General features: G+C 39.4%; 3 protein-coding genes across 7 annotated transcripts; 2 read left to right on the top strand and 1 right to left on the bottom strand.

The window, feature by feature from the left end:
* The first annotated feature begins 746 nt into the window (after window positions 1-746).
* LOC144197063 (uncharacterized) lies at window positions 747-8,578 on the top strand. The gene is made up of 5 exons (XM_077717624.1): window positions 747-913; window positions 3,983-4,147; window positions 5,104-5,592; window positions 6,570-6,727; window positions 7,391-8,578. The coding sequence occupies exons 1-5, from the start codon at window positions 844-846 to the stop codon at window positions 7,433-7,435; spliced, it is 927 nt and encodes a 308-aa protein (XP_077573750.1). The 5' UTR covers window positions 747-843; the 3' UTR covers window positions 7,436-8,578.
* Window positions 8,579-8,836: 258 nt separating this feature from the next.
* LOC144197061 (uncharacterized) lies at window positions 8,837-13,101 on the bottom strand. 3 transcript variants are annotated; one of them, XM_077717619.1, is made up of 12 exons: window positions 12,600-13,101; window positions 12,426-12,503; window positions 12,187-12,229; window positions 11,950-12,107; window positions 11,506-11,587; window positions 11,348-11,423; window positions 11,193-11,266; window positions 10,976-11,052; window positions 10,789-10,883; window positions 10,657-10,712; window positions 10,176-10,295; window positions 8,837-9,295 (listed from the first exon to the last, which is right to left on the bottom strand). In XM_077717619.1, exons 2-12 carry the CDS (start codon window positions 12,489-12,491, stop codon window positions 9,162-9,164), a joined length of 981 nt encoding a protein of 326 aa, XP_077573745.1. In that variant the 5' UTR covers window positions 12,492-12,503; window positions 12,600-13,101; the 3' UTR covers window positions 8,837-9,161. The 3 variants fall into 3 exon arrangements, with proteins under 3 accessions (XP_077573745.1, XP_077573746.1, XP_077573748.1); XM_077717620.1 differs by having other exon boundaries at window positions 11,950-12,071; window positions 12,600-13,098; XM_077717622.1 differs by having other exon boundaries at window positions 11,950-12,038; window positions 12,600-13,096.
* On the top strand, window positions 13,034-19,987 carry mmachc (metabolism of cobalamin associated C). 3 transcript variants are annotated; one of them, XM_077717611.1, is made up of 7 exons: window positions 13,034-13,369; window positions 13,469-13,641; window positions 13,744-13,941; window positions 14,064-14,213; window positions 14,596-14,772; window positions 14,858-15,022; window positions 19,579-19,987. In XM_077717611.1, exons 2-7 carry the CDS (start codon window positions 13,531-13,533, stop codon window positions 19,978-19,980), a joined length of 1,203 nt encoding a protein of 400 aa, XP_077573737.1. In that variant the 5' UTR covers window positions 13,034-13,369; window positions 13,469-13,530; the 3' UTR covers window positions 19,981-19,987. The 3 variants fall into 3 exon arrangements, with proteins under 3 accessions (XP_077573737.1, XP_077573739.1, XP_077573738.1); XM_077717613.1 differs by lacking the exon at window positions 19,579-19,987 and adding an exon at window positions 15,092-17,052 and having other exon boundaries at window positions 13,037-13,369; XM_077717612.1 differs by lacking the exon at window positions 19,579-19,987 and having other exon boundaries at window positions 13,038-13,369; window positions 14,858-17,051.
* The last annotated feature ends 240 nt before the right edge of the window (window positions 19,988-20,227 follow it).

Genomic DNA, 20,227 nt, shown 5'->3' on the forward strand with positions numbered 1-20,227 from the left:
AATTCATAAATAAGTAGTCAATATAATAAGTAGTCAACAACATAAATAAATGGGAAGTGCACAAATAACAACAACAGACTTACAAACGAACAGATAAATAATCAATGTAATTGATAGCAAAATTTGACTTTTCATTAGAATAATAACATTTTGCTATAATTATCCAGTTACATATGTTGTTTTTATTATAGCTCTTTGCCACACTTGGGTGAAAAGACGTGGACTTTCAACAATTGACACGTTCAATATGGCGATCACGCATGCTCACTGTATCAAAAGACTGACACATTTTAACCAAGGGACAACAGCGACATGGGGTGGACAGACAGCGACATTAGACCCTCACATTAACCTATCATTGATTTCACGAGATATGCTAATTCTATGACTTGAATTCAACATTAAAAAGGATACAAACACCATTCTAGACTTTTCAAACGATTCATTTGACACTGTAGAGACGGATTGTGTGACCTTTATCATGTGACAGCCAAAGCAGTGAGCTCAGCGGGCTATTTTTGAACTGAGAACACGTGGCACTGTTTCTGGTAAACGAAAGAGCGAGAGAAGCGCGTGCGCATGCGCACTCGCTTGTGCGTCTATGTATGTATGTGTGCGTGAGTGTGAGAGAGAGAGAGAGAGAGAGAGAGAGAGAGAGAGAGAGAGAGAGAGAGAGAGAGAGAGAGAGAGAGAGAGAGAGAGAGAGAGAGAGAGAGAGAGAGAGAGAGATAGAGAGAGAGAGAGAGAGAGAGAGACTCGTGTTTCAGCCACGAACACAACACGCAGTAGCAAAAGAGACAGATCACCTCTGAGGATTACAGAATTTGAGAGAAAAAGATAGAAATGATGGAGGCTAGAATATTTATTTACCTTGGTGGCTTGATGCTGCTTCACGTGGGATCTGCTGATCACGGTATGCGTCAATTTGTGCTATTTTTGTTGGATGAGTATTATTTACTCCAAACTTGATCATCTCGCAGAGTATATATATGCAATTCAAAATGAATGAGTGTACTTCTATCCGGGCTACTGTAATGTTGGGGCATTATGGTCGTGTATTTAAAGTACAGTATTCCAAGAAAATACTCTATTTACCTCTTCAAAAATAGCGAACCCCTGTTTATTATTGGCCAAACTAAAATAAGTAAACGTTATCTGCCTTTAAAATACTAATTATTGTATGAGTCAACAGAAAAGATTAAATAAAATAAAATGAACATGCAATCATTATTATTATAGTTAATAATAATAATGATAACCATGATAATAATAATAAACATGACAATATTAATAATAATAACAATTATAACAATGATAATAATAATATTAGTATTATTATTAATAATAGTGACGTATTAATATATCAAATATTTTATTTTTAAAAGGCTTAAAAGAACAATTTTCAGGTCAACAATGTCCCTTTAAGTCTAAACCATTCATTCTATCAATTCATGAAAGGCACTGAAGGAGTTAACTCTTTTGGTAGCAGTTGAGAAAAAACAAAACAAACAAAATCCCAACATTGAGTTCCTAATTTAACTCATTCAGTCTCAGTGACATAGTAATAAGGTCTAATCCATTTTAAGCAGCAATTATTCTACCATTAAAATGGATTGAACGTCCATCACCATCAACGGTTGCAAAAAAAATTCTAGTGAAGTGCCATTAATTTCACACATTTCTCCCCTCCTCTTCCTCTTTCAGTAGCACACTGAGCCTGTATGTTCACACTTGATGTATACTTCCCCTTTTAGCCCCTCTAGTTCCCCAATTCTGGGATTAAAGCCCCCGTTTACAAGCTGTCAATGGACAAGGGAAGCGCTCAGCAGTGCAATAATGACACCTAGCACCAACGTCTTCACACATAATTGGGCCCCTGCAGTCTTGTAGAGCGTGTGCTGGTCCTCTGTTGTCTATGTAGCCTCTGCCTTTGAGACAATGGCTATTATTTGATGATAATGAGCTAAAGAAAGTCCAAAAATGTCAGAAAGCACTTCATCAAGTTATTGCAAGACTACAGTGCATGCAGGGATTTCTGTTAATTAATGCTCATCACATCTCAGACATTTTGTCTCTGTCGATGTTATTTTAGCCAATCAAATTAGCGTATATTCTGCCCTTTTTGTCAATACTTAACATCACAGTACTCGAGTCTATCAGTGTGTATGTGCATGGGTATAAATGACATCACAAAAGAAATGCGCCTGTAAGCAGTCTTTGTTTTTGTCTTTTACCATTATTTACTCCATTATCAGAGAACTCAATTCAGAATTCATGTTATTTTTTTTATAGAGTTGACAATAAGGTTCTAGTGACTAACCTAACATTTATTACAGGGCAAAATATTGGAATGGAAGAGAAAATGACAGGCTCGAGGCAGTTTGAGGTCATTCAGTTGGCAGTGAACACCTGCAATAAGTGTACTGGGAAAAGGCCCCGAAAGAATGTCAGAGCAAATCTATTCAAATACAATATGCTCGCATGTCGCAAAAAAAAAAAAAATGGAAGAAACAGAGTGGAGGATTAAGATTTATAAAAATGCAGAAAGTTGCAGCTAAAAGGTCACTAAATAGAGTGCGTCAGTTGTCATTTGTAACCATCAAGTAATCATTCCATGCCAACCATCCTCCACACTTGAAAACAAGTGTTGGTCTATCGTCAACAATGCCAGTAAATGAGTTAAGAATGTTAATAAAATAATCATGAGGTGCAAGGGCATATACTATGAAAGGTAACTAAGGTAGTAAAAATAGTAGGATAAAACTTCCTGCTTTGGGGATAGCAGGAGACAGGTTTCTACATGTTGAATCTCATGTACACCAACTCCAATTTGCTTCATGTCGGAAACAGAGATTCTCTGTACCGTGTGACCCCACTTTGTACACATGCACAGGGCTTAAGATATACAAAAACTCCAAAGTCAAAGAGTATCAGAGTCAGGTTCCTGAACAAGTCCGGCATTATGCAGCTGCTATGTCCGTCTATTTACGTGAATGTTTACCAGAGGTGGGTATAATAACGTTGTCAATTTACTTAGTTATGACTACACAAAGTTTGTGGCACCAAAGTTCTACAACAGGCAATCCTTAAATTAAATTTTAAAAATTACATAATTAAATGTAGCAATTTTAATGGCGTTAAATCTGCAAACTATAACTATCAAATTACTAACAATACATTTCTTTTTAAAAAACTAATAGAAGTAGTAGTAGTAGTAGTGCTGGTAGTGGTGGTAGTAGTGGTAGTAGTTATAGTAGTAGTGGTAGTAGTAGTAGTAGTAGTAGTGGTGGTAGTAGTGGTAGTAGTTATACTAATAGTGGTAGTAGTAGTAGTGGCAGTAGTAGTAGTAGTGGTGGTAGTAGTAGTGGTAGTAGTAGTAGTAGTAGTAGTAGTAGTAGTAGTAGTAGTAGTAGTAGTAGTAGTAGTAGTAGTAGTAGTAGTAGTAGGAGTAGGAGTAGTGGTAGTAGTAGTAGTAGCTAATAACCAGAAATAATAATCACTTAGCAGAAATAATAATCACTGAGACTAAACATTATAGGTAACCGGATGAAGAACTTAAAGCAAATCTTCCTCAAAATAAAGCATAACTTCTAACTGTGAGCATGTGTTTGACTGATTGAGAAGGTAATAAAAGGCACCATGTTAACGAGCTGACCAGCGTTAATGACATTATCTCAAATGAGTGTTCTGGTTTTCCTCAAAGAGAAATGGAGGAGGCCGAAACTTCTTAAACTGATCAAGAGCAATAGAGAGAGGAAGCTGTTTGCTCAATTAGCAAATTAAAGCATTGAGGGACATTGTGGTTGTTAGCTGATAATATGTCATATTGTCATAGCAATGGTGACTGGGAAGTGGACTCATAGCATAGTTGTAGCTGAAATGTAAATGTACATTGAAAACAACCGTGTCATTGTAACAAAGCCATCATCCTCAATACCAAAATAACCATTAAGCCACCATGTCATGATTTGCTTCCCATTAGGTAACGATCACACGACGCAACCAGCACCAGAACGGGATGTGGTTTTGAGCACTCATCTGCCCAGCATTGCCCCAAACAGCTCCAACCCCAATCCTTTGACTGGGGAAAGTACAACCACGCACGGGCATATGAACAATGCGACGGCACAACCGAGCGGAGGGAACGGTAAGTGTGGAGATTTATGGACGCCGTGCACCACAGGAAGTCATTAGCCGGGCTATATTTGTCGTCGACTGTCAAGGATGCTGGCGGATAAGCTGATGAAGTGCCAGTTGATCAAGAGCGACCGACGTAGGGCAGACCGAAACCAAGTCATGAACGGAACAAGAACAAAAAAGCTAATATGATGTAGTCAGGGTTCCCTTGATATATATACAATTATCTAGTTTTTATCATTGATGGGCTATGCTCCCCCGCAACCCTAGTGAGGATAAAGTGGTTCCGAAAATGAGAGGTGAGATGAGATTATCTAGAAAGTTGTCACAGTGCTTCACTTCACAAAAAAAAACAAAGAACAAATGACCTGTGTATGAATTGCACAGTTTGATATCAGATGGTGAAAATGCATTAAACTGTTTATTGCCACTCCCAGTCAATGAAAAAGTAAGGAGGGTGTGAAATGATTGAAATAATTCTACAGCTAGGCTGTGTGAGACTTCACTTTCAAGTGAGAAAAGCGGTGATGGTTGGAAGGAAAGCACACACACACACACACATTGACACATACACATTGACACACCACATTCCGAGGCACTTGAAGGTTATATTGGACAGTTTAGTTTCACAACTCAGCACTACCTGGCTTTGCAGATAAAACCAGCTTCACTTAGTTTTTATTCTGCTGCCTTGTTTAGCACTTGACTCAAATACCTTAATAGCTGTTGATTTCCTTCTGTGGCAAAAACAAAGGTTGATCTAAAATACTTTCTACTATTTTCTTGTGATATAGGTATAATGCATGTTCCATTTTTAAAGGCTAAAAGGAAATCAATATTGCAATACAGCAGTAACAAAACGTGGAAAATGCAGAGCACCGTAAATACTACTTTCTAGAAGATATGCATGAAAAACCTATGTATGATTTTTTTTCCAGTCAAGATAACACAATTCTTGTTCATTAGCGACAGAGATGGAGCCCACAGCAGCGTCATCCAACCCCCAAAAGGCCACAAACCTGACAGACGTTACGACATGGAAACCTTCTGTGCCGACCACTCTTTCCACTCAAAGCCCCAACACGACATCTCACAACCACTTGAACATAACCCACGAGAACTCAACTACACACCAGCCATTTTCTGCCTCCTCCACGCTGTCGAGCAATACAACAACCATTGAACCGCATCCTTCTACGTCTTCCATTTTGGCTCCTACCACATTGCGTACATCGCCCACAACTACTCAGCACTCTACGACGACTATCCCAGCCACAAGCCCCTCAACAACCACCTCAACCACGTCTCAGACAACAACAACGACAACTCCACCGTCGAAGCAGGAAACCAGAAGCAAGGCCCCCCCTCTGACCACCATTGCCCTTCAGACCCACACCTCCATGAAGACCAAACTGCACCCCGACACCCCGTCGCAGCTCAACGTCAATGGTGAAAGTAAGTACATGTGTTATCAAGTATGAATGATAACGGTTATTGTTGTTAATGACTATTTCCCCCCTGAGCAGTAATATTCCCGAATTTGCCTTTGGTGTTAAGTTTGATACAGGGAGTCCTTGAGTTACGACTGACTTCCGTTCCTTCGCTAGTGACGCAACCCGAATTTCCCACATTCACTGCTTAACTTGAAATACTACTGTACATAATGTGCCCTACATGTGACAAAATCCAGTCCTGAGTCCACCCTATTTCCCTCAAAAGTCATCTGGAATTGGTCCTACCCCACTTAGTCCAAAATCCATAATAGCCACTAAATGCCTTCTAAACATATCCTGGGCATTTCACTGTTTGGATGACGACAGAGTCTAAACTGGCCAAAGAAGAAGAACAACAAAAAAACACACTGCTCTTTTGTTTGCTTAGACACAAGCCAGCTCTTTTCTGTTTCTTCTCCACACAAGTGCCGTCGGCACCACCATTCCGTCCACAGTGGTCCCTCTGTTTTAGAGACAGTCATGGGACTGGTGTTCCTTTATCTGCCCCGTTCAATTATTTAGACACCCGCAGTGCCGTTCTGTAGTCGTTGTGGGAGCGTGCCACGCTATTCATTTCATCTTTCCCCAACTGCCTAGCAGAGTTTTCTAGGACGTTGGCGAAAATGAAAAAAAAAAAATCTCATCATTCCCGCTTCTGTGGCATTGTGGTTATATTAGTCCAAGTTTGGCACGCTCCCTTTTTTCCATGATCCGAGCCGAGTGCCTTCCTCTGTGGTTGTTTTGACTTGATGATGTGAAAACAGTTGAGTTGGCAAAACAGTGCTCCATAGCAACGTGCCTAGATAGATGTGTTGGGGCCGTGCATTTGCTAGGCAGATTGAATTCACCCCTAATGCAGTAACTGGCTCACTGCTTTTATTGATGGCAGCTATGAGTGATAATATCTACTAACGTGTAACTTTGCCGTCTTGACTCCAGCCGTCCAAGTGCACGACTCCCCGAGGCTGGATCCGCTGCTGGCCGGCTTGGTGTCGGCCTTCGTGGTCAGCGCCGTCGTCATCGTCCTTCTCCTCTTCCTCAAACTGCGACGACGAGATAACAGGCCGGAGTTCCGCAGGCTGCAGGACTTGCCCATGGTGAGCAAGAATTTTTCAAGATTCAAGTGAATGCTAGCAAATTAGGAAAAAACTCTTTATCTGAAAGGCAAGAACTTGATACGCAAAGTTTTCCATGCATGTGTTTAAAAGTGAAAGTATTTTTAAAATCGTCAACAATAGAAAAAATATTTAAAAAATGAAATGTGCAGGGGAGGCACCAGAAACTAATTATGATTGATTATCCAATTAACCAATCACAGTCAGATATTTAAAAAAAAGCCACAGAAGCTAATTTTCTGAACCTCTGTACAAAAAAAATCCAACACATCAGCATGGGCTGGCTCTAGAAGTGAATGTGTAGTTCCCTTCAAAAAGAGTGGTTTTCAGTTTAGTTCAGTTTATCTTCAATCTACACAATGGCCTAAAGATGGAAATTAAACCTCGGCTACAATCTTACATATTCACATATATATGTCCAGTAACATGAATATGGATATGTTCAATAATACGTGCTGCCCCTTATAAAAAAAAAACTAACTAAACAAACTATTTTGATAGACACCTAATCATTCTGAAACATTGTCGACCTTAAAACTGTCCAAACCTTATTAATGTTTTCATCTGCAATTGAAATATTCTCTTTAACGATTTCTATGAGGGTGTATTAATTATCTTTGTTGTTGTTTTTTTCTTTTTTCACAGGATGACATGATGGAAGAAACACCTTTGTCCATGTACAGCTACTGATTCTGGATGCAAAACCAAACAATGACTCCCCTTTCAAAAGCCTTGTTTTATTAAGGGTAATATTTACCATGATTTAACACACTGGCTACCATTGACTGTGATAGACATCCAATCCATTTGAACTGGGAGAAGCTGGCTGCAAATCCTAGTCAAAGGTAGCCAATGAATTCTTCTTAGTCTTGTTCTTGAAGAATTCACGTTGTGTGAAACCACATGCAATGGTAATGTGGGTCGTGACTATTTTATCCAGGTCTGATGGTGGCTTTTGGCGCCACCCTTGTCAGGTTTTGTGGAAAATGGTTTTCATCTTCATACGCACAGCCCATTCTTTCGCGCGTTCACCACATTTCCCCCACTGGCAACCAGTTACTAAGTAAACCTTTCATGGGAAAAAGTATTGAACGTTATTTGCAGATGGCGACATAATTCCCAAAGCAATTTCAAGTCTTTTTTTTTTTAGTACAAAGAATGACCTCCTCTAACCAATCTGCAGCAATCTTGTTAATAAAGGCTTTTTGGGATCATTCACATGCCCTAGAGGAGAACTGACCAAAATGGTCTGAATAGTATACTTTTAATGAGGTTGCACTTTATTTTTATTCCGTGTTTTGGTATTGAGGAAAATTATTTGTGTGAATGTTTTTTCAGTGAGTGTGTTTTAGAATTAGTGTGCGTTGGGGTTTGATTTAATGCAAAGGTGGGTCACAACATAAGGCAAATGTGCACTGTAAATACAAGAGCTGCATGGAGCATTTTGCCCTTCACTAACATGATGATACGCCGATTTTGATTGAGGGGAATGCGCTGGATGAAGATTCCAGTGTGTTTTCAAATACAGTATTGTGAGTGGTGCTTTAACCCCCCAAGCGACGTCCACGTGAGGGTGCCTTTTCAAAATTCATTTGGTTTAGTGGCCTTTATAAAGTGTTTCTACTGTGAATAGTATTGTTGTTGGGTGTATAAGTTATGACAACTCCCCCAAAATACATTCCCTTTTCAGATAAATAAATCCACCCTTAAAAAATGATGCACTTGTGTTTAGCGATTGAAGTGTCAAACGCATCATCGTTGCTTTGTGAAGCTTTGCTGGTCAATGTGGATTATGGACTTGTTATTGTGACCAATAAAAAGGTATTTCAAGTGCATGGTTTTTTTTTCTTCATTGTCCACACAGGTGAAAATCAGTATTATCAAAGAAATAAGATAATGTTATTTGGTGATGAGTGAGAATGGTTATTATCTACATTGATATTTGCACTTCTTAAGTCGGATGGGCTGATTTTTGCTTAAGGAAGATAGTTATCAAAAATAAGGCAATCAAAAAGGGACTTTTAACTGTTTTTTTTACTATCTTAAACAGGTTTGTTTACATATTGAGCAAAATACAAAATGAGGATAAAATCAGTATCCGTAAAAACATTTATTTTTGACACTGGACAATAAGACCTTTCATACATTTGAATAAAAAAAACATTCTAAAGATGACAATTTTGTGTTTTGATTTATTTTCATTTGATTGTAGTTAAAAAAAGCAATATATCAATCTAGATCAGTTAAGTGATGTACCCCTACCACAAATTAGGCATGCGCCACATAAAGACTGTTGGCCAACAGCATCCTGATTTTTATCAGCCTGGGAAACCCATTGCACAATCCTCTAATGCTTAACATGCCAAAAACTGATCCCCATGTAGTGAGTCCAATCCCTGACCTCACATAAAAAAGATCAGAGGTCTGTCAGACTCAGATCAGATGCTAAATCCAGATTCACGTCATCGTCGATATCATTCAAGATGTCATCCACGTCATCGTCCTCCCTGTGTAGATGATCACGACGGCCTCTGGAGTGATGTTCGAGAGCTGGCAGAGGAGCACAGGAAGTCATTATTGTTCTAATATGCGTGTTAGCTTGTTTTTTTTCCACATTTGGGATTACGATGGAACAAGGAGTATTTTCCCAGAAACACTATTAGCCTGGTGTTGTTTGTTTTCATGTGTGTGTGTGTGTGTGTGTGTGTGTGTGTGTGTGTGTGTGTGTGTGTGTGTGTGTGTGTGTGTGTGTGTGTATAAACAATCAGCCTGAACCACTCTGGGAAGATTTGATGTCTCCCCTGGGATCTTGTGTTACAGTAAGACCATGTGCATAACAACCATAGCAATCTAATTACTAATCAACAATACAGCAATTGGCAAGGTGACTAAAGGGGTTAATTTACAAATTCAACATACGAGACACATAACATTGTAAAACTAGTGTGCTTTAACATCTTATTTGTTATGCACTGAAAACACCAATGCAAAACGACAGAAATATGCACATATTGGGTCATGAAGGTCATAATATTAACATATTGCCTACATGATGGGAAATGTAATGTCCACATATGTGGATGCAATGTCTCAGTTATATTGAACATTAGTCATTATTTTTATGTATAAGTTAAGTTACAATTTAATCAAAAGTTTCAACAAAAATCAAATTGAATGAATTGCTTGAGATAGAACATGATAAATGTCCAGTTCTCATGTTAGATTGGACGGCACCAGATGATTGCTGGCATTGGATTGGGGCATCTAGAACCATAAATGGCATCCAGTGAGTGACTGGCTTGTAAATAAGTACCCCTATGCCCCCCTCAAGGATGTCTAAGAGAAAAATTATGTTTTGTCGCCCACTTGTGGCCTTTACAGGAAATTAGGCTCTAGTGTAATCTATGCAGGACATCATTGTTACACTCACTTAAGTCATCGAGAAGTGAAAGTTCGTCCGAGCTGATGTCAGCCAGGCTCGCAGTCGGGCTAAATTCGTCCGAGTCCAAATCCAGCCTAGCCTTCCCAGCTTTGACTTTGCGCGAACCACCTGGAACAAGAGTGTGTCAAACAAATTATGGTCGGCAGCCAGAAAATATGTCTGCAAGTGAAGATATTAGAATGTAGTTATAAACACATGCAAGTCCAAATGAACTACAAAAACCTGACACTCAGACTAGATGTGACACAGTACTGTCATCTTTTGGTCAATTGGAGTAGATAATATACGTAACAAGTCAGTAGAAAAATTATTCAGATCTAGAAACTAGACTAGGACAACAATCAAATTCTGGAGTAGCTATTTTAGTTGCATTCGACCAAGAATGGAAAAAAAAAAAAAATAAAAACAATAAAGCGACTCAAAAAAAAAAAATACATAAACAGGCTTCAAATGGGAATTTTCAACTTACTTCCTCGGCGTTCCCTCAGGCGCTTGACGTCACCTTCCAGCGCTGAGACTGCAGCACTAATGTGAGAATCAAAATTTGCAAAGAGATGAATCTCAATACAACACAAACATCCACGACTCGAAAAAAACATACCTTATGTGGCGGACTTCCTTTTGTGTATACTCAAAAGCACTGTTAGCCACACCTGCATTGTGAGCTTTGAAGCCATTGGTCAGCTGCTGGAACATCTGCTCCGGCCCAAAAATAGATTTTTTTAGCATACGAGGGGCCATTTAAATAAAAAACTATGATTTCTGTTCAACTGAAGAAAGGAACGCACCTCACAGGAATGTTGGCACCGTCGCCGGCCATCTCGGGCTTCTTTATCCTGGTGCATCATGGCTTCCTCTTGCCTCACTTGTCAAGCAGATCATTTTTTTGTTTATAAAAAAGATGGAAAGAGGATATTATAATGTTTTGGACAAGGCTCGGCCTGTTATTTTCCCTTGAAGAACAACTAAGGAAGTGCACAGTCCATTATATTTCATATAACTCACCCAGGCGCATTTTCAAGTGGTCTACTTCAATGTTCAGGTGTTCCAGCTCTGCTCGGCAAGCCTTGGAGTTCCGACTATAAAAAGACGGAGAATATATATATTTCTATATTTTTTTGTAAAACTCACTTAGATGGATTGGATTTTTTTTTACGGACATCTCTGCAGAAGAAGCTTCTGTAAAGCCCTCATTTCTCCTCACTCTTATGCATTCACGCAAACGGTCCACCTCCGCTGAAAGACACAAAATATGCATTGACTATTAACTACTCATGATCCTTCTGATGCTCGCGTCCAACGGAATTTAGATTTTTACCTTGCAGCGTCTGAATTTGAAATTGCTGCGAGTGTTTTTCCCGTTCTATGTCGGCCAGTTTCTTGGTAAAGGACTCGATCACCTTTTTGTAAAAAAAAAAAAAAAAAGAATTGTGGAATGATGTCAGTGCGAGGAATACCATGGTAATGATTTTTGAACACTTTAAATTGCCCCTGGTTGTCCGTCTAATTGTTCCCTGTGATTGGCTAGACGCCAATTCAGGGTGTCCCCAGCCAGGGGTCAGCTGGGATACACTCCAGCACCCCCTGCAGCCCTTATGAGGAGGATATGTGCTACAGAAAATGAGTGAATATAGTAGTAGCAATTATTTTTGGGCCATAATGTATATATGAAGTGATCTAATGAAAGGCATTTGGATTTTATGTACTCCTAACCCAGAGAGAGAAACTCTATACATGTCTCCAATCCCTCTCCCACATTTACCTGGTTCTGCGTGTGAAGCTGAGACTGGATTGAGGCTAGATCTGCCCACTGCACCCCGGGACTGACAGGAGGCATCTGCCATCGACCAGCTGAAGGAAAGCAAAAGCTACGACGTTCAAAGCCTGTAAAAGGAATCTTTCTCTTGTAAGGAACTAAGTCTGAAGAGAAGGAAACACTCATTCAACAGCAACTCACAAATAATGACCACACTGCTCTATTGTTATGGACGGTACCCACCTTCCTCCCTTCGATTGGAGTGACCCAATGAGGACAGCCTCCCCTGGGGGACACACATTAGAACCATTTAAACATGTATGTACGTACAGTAAACCTAAGGATGACCAGTTTCTAATTGTCCATGCCTGACTGAGCACATTCACATAGCTACCATTACCAAAACCATACCATAGCAAAGAAGATCTATACATAATAGTATATTTGAATGTGTGGGAAGGATGATATTGTATTGCATTTACCCTGATGTTAGCCACGCTGTTATCTGCATCAGAGAGGATGGATTTTAGCTGTCGGTCCCAGCTCATCTTGCATTTGACCTACGAGCAAATAACGCACCGCTAAAGTTAGCAGTGTTTACAAAAATACAAAAGCAAAAAAAAACAATCGGACAACATGTAACCTTACTCATTTACCTAGGTAACAGCCTCGTTAACTGATTTGACATTTGTATGGGGGATTAGAATATTTGAGCAGAGAATAAGGCTGACATTAAAACCGATTAGAATACATTTTGATGGCGAATTTGGTTTAGGGAACTGTGCCTTGTAGTAATTAAATGCAATGATAAAAAATACAAAAAGCACGACACTATTACCAATAGATATAAATTATAAAGACGAAAAAAAAACTACTTCAACACAACAAAAAAAAACGTTAATAATAAATACTCTTAGTTTCGCGAGCAATTTTCAAAATCCGGGAGTCAACGGGTTTGCGTCATTACGTCACACGCACGGGCCCAAGAGCTTTGGTTATTGTAGTTGTGGTTGGCATAGGTAACATAAACTAGGCTAGATGTCTGACGTGAGCTGTGAGGTAAAGGAAATTTGCGTCATCAAAAGTGGACCATCTTGCGTCGGGAATACCTCGCTAAACATAATTTTACTCAACGGAGCTCATACTTTTACATAATGTTTTCCAATGTATAGGTTTTATACATGTCAGAGGTGCTAACCATGTATTGCACGTCTAAAAATGATAAGAAATAACAAATGTGCAGCCAAACTTATAGCTACTTTCTTGTATTGTGTTGTACCAGACGTTTTGTAAATGTGTCAAGAATTCCAATATTTAGGAGCATTTTTGTGAATAAACTATTTCACCTAGTTACTCCTCTATTAGAGGACCTGCCAAAGTCGTTCTCCGACGCAAGATGGGCGACACTTTATGTATATTTATCATGGTAAGAGTGTATATTTTCCCCTTCATTTCCAGAAAAAAAACATGGTAGCACTTCTTAAATAGTTTATATAATATTCTCTCGTTTTATATAATAATTTAGACTGATGTTTCCCACATGGAAATGACTCATTTAATTCCTGTGAGCAAAGAACACAATATACCATGATTCCAAGCAACGTCAAAATGGCAGCCTCCGACGTCGACGTGAAAACCGTCAAAAGGCTCCTTGATGAGAGTCTTTCGATACTTGGTTTTGAAGTGTATACATTGAAGGTAATTTGCCTCTAATGGTTTATTGTTCTAAAATTCTTAACTTCAACGCTACACGTTATCAGTAGCAGGCACCAGGTAACGGTATGTTCCCGTCTTTTACAGGTGGGATGGTATAATTCTGTGTTACCAGACAATCTGCACCTGCCTTACCAAGATGATTGCCTGGCCTTTGTGGTACTCAGCACTCCTGCCATGTTTGAGAAAGCTTTCCTTCCCTTCATGGAGGAGAGAAGATGCCAGGGACTCTCTGATCCTATTGACCAATGTGTCAAACACTGTGTCACCTCTGCTATTACACAGGTTGGTGATAAATGTCATGTTTAAAGTCCCTTTATTTACCAGATTTATATGAGGTGTTACAACTAAATATACAATTAAATCAATTGTTTTCTCTGATTGTTCCACTGCTTGATCTCCTTTAGTTTACAGAACAGAAGGTGGACGTGAGGTATGACTACGAGCTGTTGCCCAGCAGAAAGCCAAAATTCTTAGCCCAGACTGCTGCACATGTATCAGGAGCAGCTTTCTACTACCAGCAGTCGGGTGTCAGCGACCAACCCTGGGCTAGCGAAGTAATCCTTTGAATTTTGTAAAAGTTTTCATATGTTGTCCCGTGGCCACCTTATGTAAGAAAGCCATTTTAGAAGGGATGTATCATAAAAACTTAAATCAGAGTTTCTCAAGGCACCCATGATTGCTGCCACCCTTTCTAATTAAAAACAGATTGGTCAAAACTGCTAAAATTGCTATTTTCTACGGAAAAACAAAATGGTGTTATAATTTTTCCAAATGTCTTGTTTATAATAACACCTGTGCCTAACCAGTTGACTTAAAGTGCAAAGAATATACTAGCGTGGGCATTAAAATAAACCTCAAATACAGTAGTCACCCTTTGAAATCAAATCCAAATCTTTTAAGCTAAATCCGATTTTTCTTCCTCTTTATACTTGACAGAAGATGTTCGGCGTGTGCGTGCATCCCAAACTGGGAGGTTGGTTTGCCATCAGAGCTCTATTAGTCTTCCAAGATATTCAGATGGACCCGGAGGAGCCGCAGCCTCAACCTGTGGACTGTGTGCCCACCAGGGAGGCCAGAATTGAGCTGCTGGAGGAGTTCAACTTGCGCTGGCAGGTCTGGTCATCGCCACAGTAAAATGAAAAACTCTAGGTCCACCTTTTCACTTCCTTGTTCTTTCCATCTCTTAACATTGCTTTAGGACTGGAACTACAGAAATATTATTACACCTACGCACACTTACTCCCAGAAACAGAGAGATTATTTTGGAACCCCGCCCAAGCAGCGTGATGCTCTGCTAAAACGTTGGGGTCTCCTGCCAGAGTCTAAGGACACGCCCTCACCCGACTCAGGGGAACATGTTCAGGTAAATGGCTTTAGTTGAGGTGTAAAATCTAAATTATTATGGTATCTCTCCTAACATATACACTTGCAGATGTGGGTATGATCATTATTTTTCTTCATTTGAATATGCATCAAAGCTGGAGATCAAGGCTTTATTTTATGCCTTTATTACGAGTTAAGGCACCATTTTAAATAGCAGCTATAGGGGTTACATTTAGGTAAATGTAAAATAAAAACACTATACTTTTTTTTTAAAACTTTTTATCGTTTTAGGTGTCTGAACATTTTTTGTTGTTGTCAGAGGTTTTTGTTTGGTGTCATTTCATATTTGTCCCATACATTGAATTGTTTATCAATTTGGAAAATGCATTTGTTTTTATACAATGTTTTTTTATGTATGAAAAAAACAACAATCAAATATTAGTTACATGAAGCAATTTATTCTATTATATAATTAGTTATTTCGTTGCCAATACACAATTGCAAAATGAATTGTCTCATTACGTTCATTTGCATATGTGAAAATGGGGGAAAATAATCTCTTGGAGCCAATTCCTTTTTTAGGAAGAAAAAAAACAATCATTCCGGGGTGCATGCATTTTTCAAACACTAGGTGTCAATATTATATTAAAGTCTGTGTATGTGTGCCAACCCACACATTAAACAGGGGTGGCCAACTCTGGTCCTCAAAAGCCCCTATCCAGTTTGTTTTCCATATCTCCCTCCAACAACACACCTGAATCAATTGATCAACTCATCAACCAGCTGTCCAGAAGCTTGATACCAATCCAGATGATTTGATTCAGGTGTGTTGGTGCAGAGAGAGATGGAAAACAGGCCGGATAGGTGCTCTCGAGGACCGGACTTGGACACCCCTGCCATAAATAACAGTAGTATAAAACATCAATTCCGTCCGGGGCCCACTAACGTAATACCCACAGGCACCCAAGGACTACATAACTAGTTTTTGGGCCTTTTCTACAAATGGTGATGGCCCATTATGCTTTTCCCAAGGATGTCCTAGAGTAGTTTTTACCACATTTTAGATTTGTTGGCCTACCCTTTAGCTTCTCTGTTACTCGATTAATGAGGATTTTTGGACCATTTCACCACATGTTAGCATTTTTTAATCTGTTCCTTTATCGCAAAAGAGCTTCTCACCTGAGCCGTTTCTCCCGCCTGGTCCATTAGATCTATCAGTGTAGTGAATCAGCACTCTTGCAGAGTTAATTATACTCCCACTGATACGGCATCACCTCATTTTTACCACCTCCATCTCTTTCACTTTTAGCTCGTATGCTTATCGCTGAGGATGTGCGATGACTTGAGTCAGATCGGTATATGGTAATTGGCTGTATGAAAAATTCTAATGTAAAGTCGTGTAGAAATATAGTAGTTAGTTTCTTGCGTTATCAAAGGCTATGATGTCTTTTCGTCCCATAAAACTACTCCAGAGAGTTGTAGCATTTAGAGGTCGAAAAAGAACACATTTTAGAGAAAAATGTGGGTGCAAAAATTGCCGTCACAGCTACCGTGAATCAGATTTGGGGTGTGCAGATGAAAAGAGCAACGAGCAGAGAAAGCGCAGCGGCAGAGTGGTGCTTTAAACGAGTGGTGGGTGAGTGTAGCAGCGCCATCCGCCCACGGGCCTCGGTCACTCAGTTCACCAGGATTGCGGGCAAAGGCCAGCAGCATAGCAACAATGAGGAAATAACGCATGAACAAGAATTTAGTGCAATATGTTACTATATGGTAGGTAGGTGGGTTTAAACAAGTATACAATGCAGATACTGGGTAATCTTTCCATGGGTCCACCATCGCTGATGCAGTATTTCAACCAAGATAGTATTTATATATACATACACTTAATTGAGCATGACTTGGACCATTGCTGCCAGTCTTCAGAGTCAAATTTGATTGGATGTCTGTCGATGTGAAAGGCAGAGTAAATGCCATCAAATTAATATGCGAAAAAAATTTTTTATATCATATTTCCCATTCATTCAAAACTAATTTGGCGCGGCTTTTGGTTTAAATGTAAAAGCAGAAAATATTTTTTTATGTATTAATGCAGTGTTTTGATCAGCATTTAAATTATTAATGGATAATTATTTATTGAGGATTATTTTTACTCATTTTTTGATAATGTAAACTCTTCCCACAACAATAAATATAATTTCAAGTAAAACCTTTTAGTACTATCCAACTTTTGGCTCCATCATTTTTTTTTAGAATGCACACATAAGTAGCCAATGAAGTGTCTGCTAGGTGTACACTTGCAATGTTTACAACGCATTCTCTTTTATCACTCATTCGATTAGCATAATCAGCCTGGCCTCTGGCACCTGTACCTCGCTGTCTTATTCCCGAGCGGGTCCGTGAAGAGGTCAGTGAAGGTCATAATGATTTTGCTTAGACAAGGACAATTGGGCCATTTTTTTTCTGGAAAAAAACGACAAGGTTGCCACATAAATTTACTTGGTCCACCAGTTCAAATGAATTGATTGGTTAAATAAATATCCTTGTTACTAAGCAAAAGTGGACTGTGTAAGGCCTCTTAGTAAAACCGACAGATCAACTGACGCTGATTATTTGCAATAAGAAGGTGGTGGCGACGACCCCCGCCAACCAGTCGGCGACAAATACATCGCCATGCCGGCAAGCTAGCCTGCGAGTGTATAGCGCTGATACGGTAATAGGATTACGTTCGTTATTCCACCGAAGGGGACGAGGACGCAACAACGTTCACCTGGCAACCTTGACGTCTCTGTTAAAAAAAAATAAGCCCATCAAAGGACAAACATGCTCAAGTTGCTGTTGCATAATCCAACGTTTGAGATCTTTCCTTTCAAGTCATAGCTTCTGTGTGGTGTATTTAAATGTATTATATACATTTCATTTTTTGGGCTGCCAATGACAGGGATAGGCGTCCAAGCCATTTGAACTGGATCATGGCACTTAATAGTCACGTGGACTAGCGAAAATATTACATCACATTTAATGAACGACTAGGAAATGTCACTTGTAGTTGATAATGCCACCTTCCAATCCACCCAGCGCACGTGCACTTTATCTTCTATTTGCATAATCCATCTCTGTTTCCCACGGATAAATTACATTTTTTTTCTGTCGTCGCTTTTCACATAATGTTGTTTTCTGCTTTCTGCGACCACATGCTGTGAAGAAAATAAACACCTCATTTGCCCAAAACGGATTGAAAGTGTGGGAAGGATGAAGTTTGAAGAGATTTTTCATCCCATCAACTAATTTAGATAGTCAGGTGCTTATTACAGTGAGTGAATCTTAAAATCTAGGGTTAGATTTGACATTCTTGCCATTTGTCAAATTCTATTTTTATAGTTATTTCTGATTTAAGACATCCTGAAAGTTTATGACAACCACCCACTTTGGGAGTCTCCCTACCTCTTTGGCATCCCCTGAAATTTTAAAAGTGAGACGAATAGCTGACGGCAGAGCAAAATGTGAGAACACATGAATTCATTAAGGCTCACGCTGACCCGCTCGGATGAGCCGTTTAGCTTCAACACACTCTTGTAGCACCTGCGGGAAGTAAAGCAAATTAGCATTTCAAATAGGGATCACTTCGGGCCGGGCCAGTCGGTGTATGTGCACGTTCATAGCGCCACACTCATCCATCCAATTGCTCACTCGGGGCTCAGGTTGAAGTATTGACAAAACATTACGCCTACATGCAGGCACCTTTTGGAAAAAAAGACACATCTAAATACAGTGGAGAGAACGAGCCGAGCGCAGCTGGAAAATACTTGAATGTGTGTGACATAACAAAGCGGACTCCCACAGTAGCAGGCAAATCACACCGACTTTATATGATATAGCAGAACTCTGTCTTAATCAAGTTTACTTTGTTAGCTTTCTTGGGTTGGATGTTCAACTATGTTAATTGCAGCCATTAGAAAATATGGTGCTAATTGTTAACACAAAGTCATGTGAGAATTTGGAGATTAAAATGTCGTATATAAATCTTAAAATAGGCACATCTTGGGGAATGGCTTCATATTAGAATGCATACAAAATAATGCAAAGTATCTGGTTATTTACATCCTCATTGTGTACAGTTGTTCTCATTGTTTGATGCACGTTCAAACTCCCGCAAAAACGTCCTTCCTCTGTGTTGGTTTGAGGGGCTGAAGCTATTGAGTTTCCACGAGTGGCTGTCCCCACAAAGCGACTCACTCCAGAATGCAAATGAATCTTGTCGTGGTAAATCCATTAGCACTTTAGCCTCCAGTCACCACTTATCTCTGTTATCGGCAGGGCGAATAAAATGAAGCTACAAAACAAACACGGCTACAAACCGTGACCGGACATTTCGTCGCCGGTCACTTGGTCGCCAGACAGTTCGTCGAACAGACATATCATTGCCAGACGTGCGTAATTGTCGAAAGATTGTTACGACCAAACCCTTAAAACAACCATCTTTCTCTTTGATTTGTGCTCACTCACTCAGTTAATTGACTCATTGTGTGTTTGTATATATATAAATATGTATATATAAAAAAAACTTTCTTTTTATAAAATGTATATCTTCTCTTACAGGCCATGGAGTTCACTGCTACTAAACGTGGTGGAAGGAAACTACTGTATAAAGGTTATGCTTATACAGTTGACAAATTGAGGGATAACATTACCTATTGGAAATGTGAAGAAAGAGGAAGATGTGGAGGGCGACTTAAGACAGTGAATGATATACTACATGGTGTTCCACTGCCACATTCTCACCGACCAGATCCCTGTAGAGTTGTTGTACTCAAGACAGTACAGAAGATGAAGGAACGAGCCTCTAATACTCAAGAAATTACGAGTAGTATAATTCAGAACTGCACATCTAATTGTCCCTTTGAAGCAAGTGGATCTTTTCCCAAAAAAGAAAGTCTTGGCAGAATGATTAGAAGACAAAGGAAATTCACAGATGGGAAGAAAATAACAGGGTTTCGTTAAGAGGGGAGAGAGCTACAAGCCATTATTGCACATCATTTGTAAGTTTTATGTATTTGTTTTGATAAGATTTTTAATACTTTTATTTATTGCCTTTTATTTTAATGTCAACGTTCCTTTAAGAAATCTGTAGTAAAAACTCATGATTATAATTTTGAGAGAGAGAGACTACCTGGTTGATCGTTTTCAACAAATTATTTATGCAACAAAACAATTTTTGGCGAGGAAGCAACCATTCAACAAAAACGCT

Source organism: Stigmatopora nigra, chromosome 5, assembly GCF_051989575.1.
Source record: "Stigmatopora nigra isolate UIUO_SnigA chromosome 5, RoL_Snig_1.1, whole genome shotgun sequence".
Taxonomy (NCBI): domain Eukaryota; kingdom Metazoa; phylum Chordata; class Actinopteri; order Syngnathiformes; family Syngnathidae; genus Stigmatopora; species Stigmatopora nigra.

What these genes read in the sequence shown, in the direction of transcription:
- LOC144197063 (XM_077717624.1), top strand. Translation starts at nt 844, where the DNA reads ATGATGGAGGCTAGAATATTTATTTACCTTGGTGGCTTGATGCTGCTT. An exon ending in ACAACCGAGCGGAGGGAACG is followed by an intron (nt 4,148 to 5,103) that starts GTAAGTGTGGAG and finishes CTTGTTCATTAG; the next exon opens with CGACAGAGATGGAGCCCACA. An exon ending in GCTCAACGTCAATGGTGAAA is followed by an intron (nt 5,593 to 6,569) that starts GTAAGTACATGT and finishes TCTTGACTCCAG; the next exon opens with CCGTCCAAGTGCACGACTCC.
- LOC144197061 (XM_077717619.1), bottom strand. Translation starts at nt 12,491, where the DNA reads ATGAGCTGGGACCGACAGCTAAAATCCATCCTCTCTGATGCAGATAAC. An exon ending in GAAGCTTCTTCTGCAGAGAT is followed by an intron (nt 11,267 to 11,347) that starts GTCCGTAAAAAA and finishes GTCTTTTTATAG; the next exon opens with TCGGAACTCCAAGGCTTGCC. An exon ending in CCTGAGGGAACGCCGAGGAA is followed by an intron (nt 10,296 to 10,656) that starts GTAAGTTGAAAA and finishes CTCTTGTTCCAG; the next exon opens with GTGGTTCGCGCAAAGTCAAA.
- mmachc (XM_077717611.1), top strand. Translation starts at nt 13,531, where the DNA reads ATGATTCCAAGCAACGTCAAAATGGCAGCCTCCGACGTCGACGTGAAA. An exon ending in TCACCTCTGCTATTACACAG is followed by an intron (nt 13,942 to 14,063) that starts GTTGGTGATAAA and finishes GATCTCCTTTAG; the next exon opens with TTTACAGAACAGAAGGTGGA. An exon ending in AGTTCAACTTGCGCTGGCAG is followed by an intron (nt 14,773 to 14,857) that starts GTCTGGTCATCG and finishes ACATTGCTTTAG; the next exon opens with GACTGGAACTACAGAAATAT.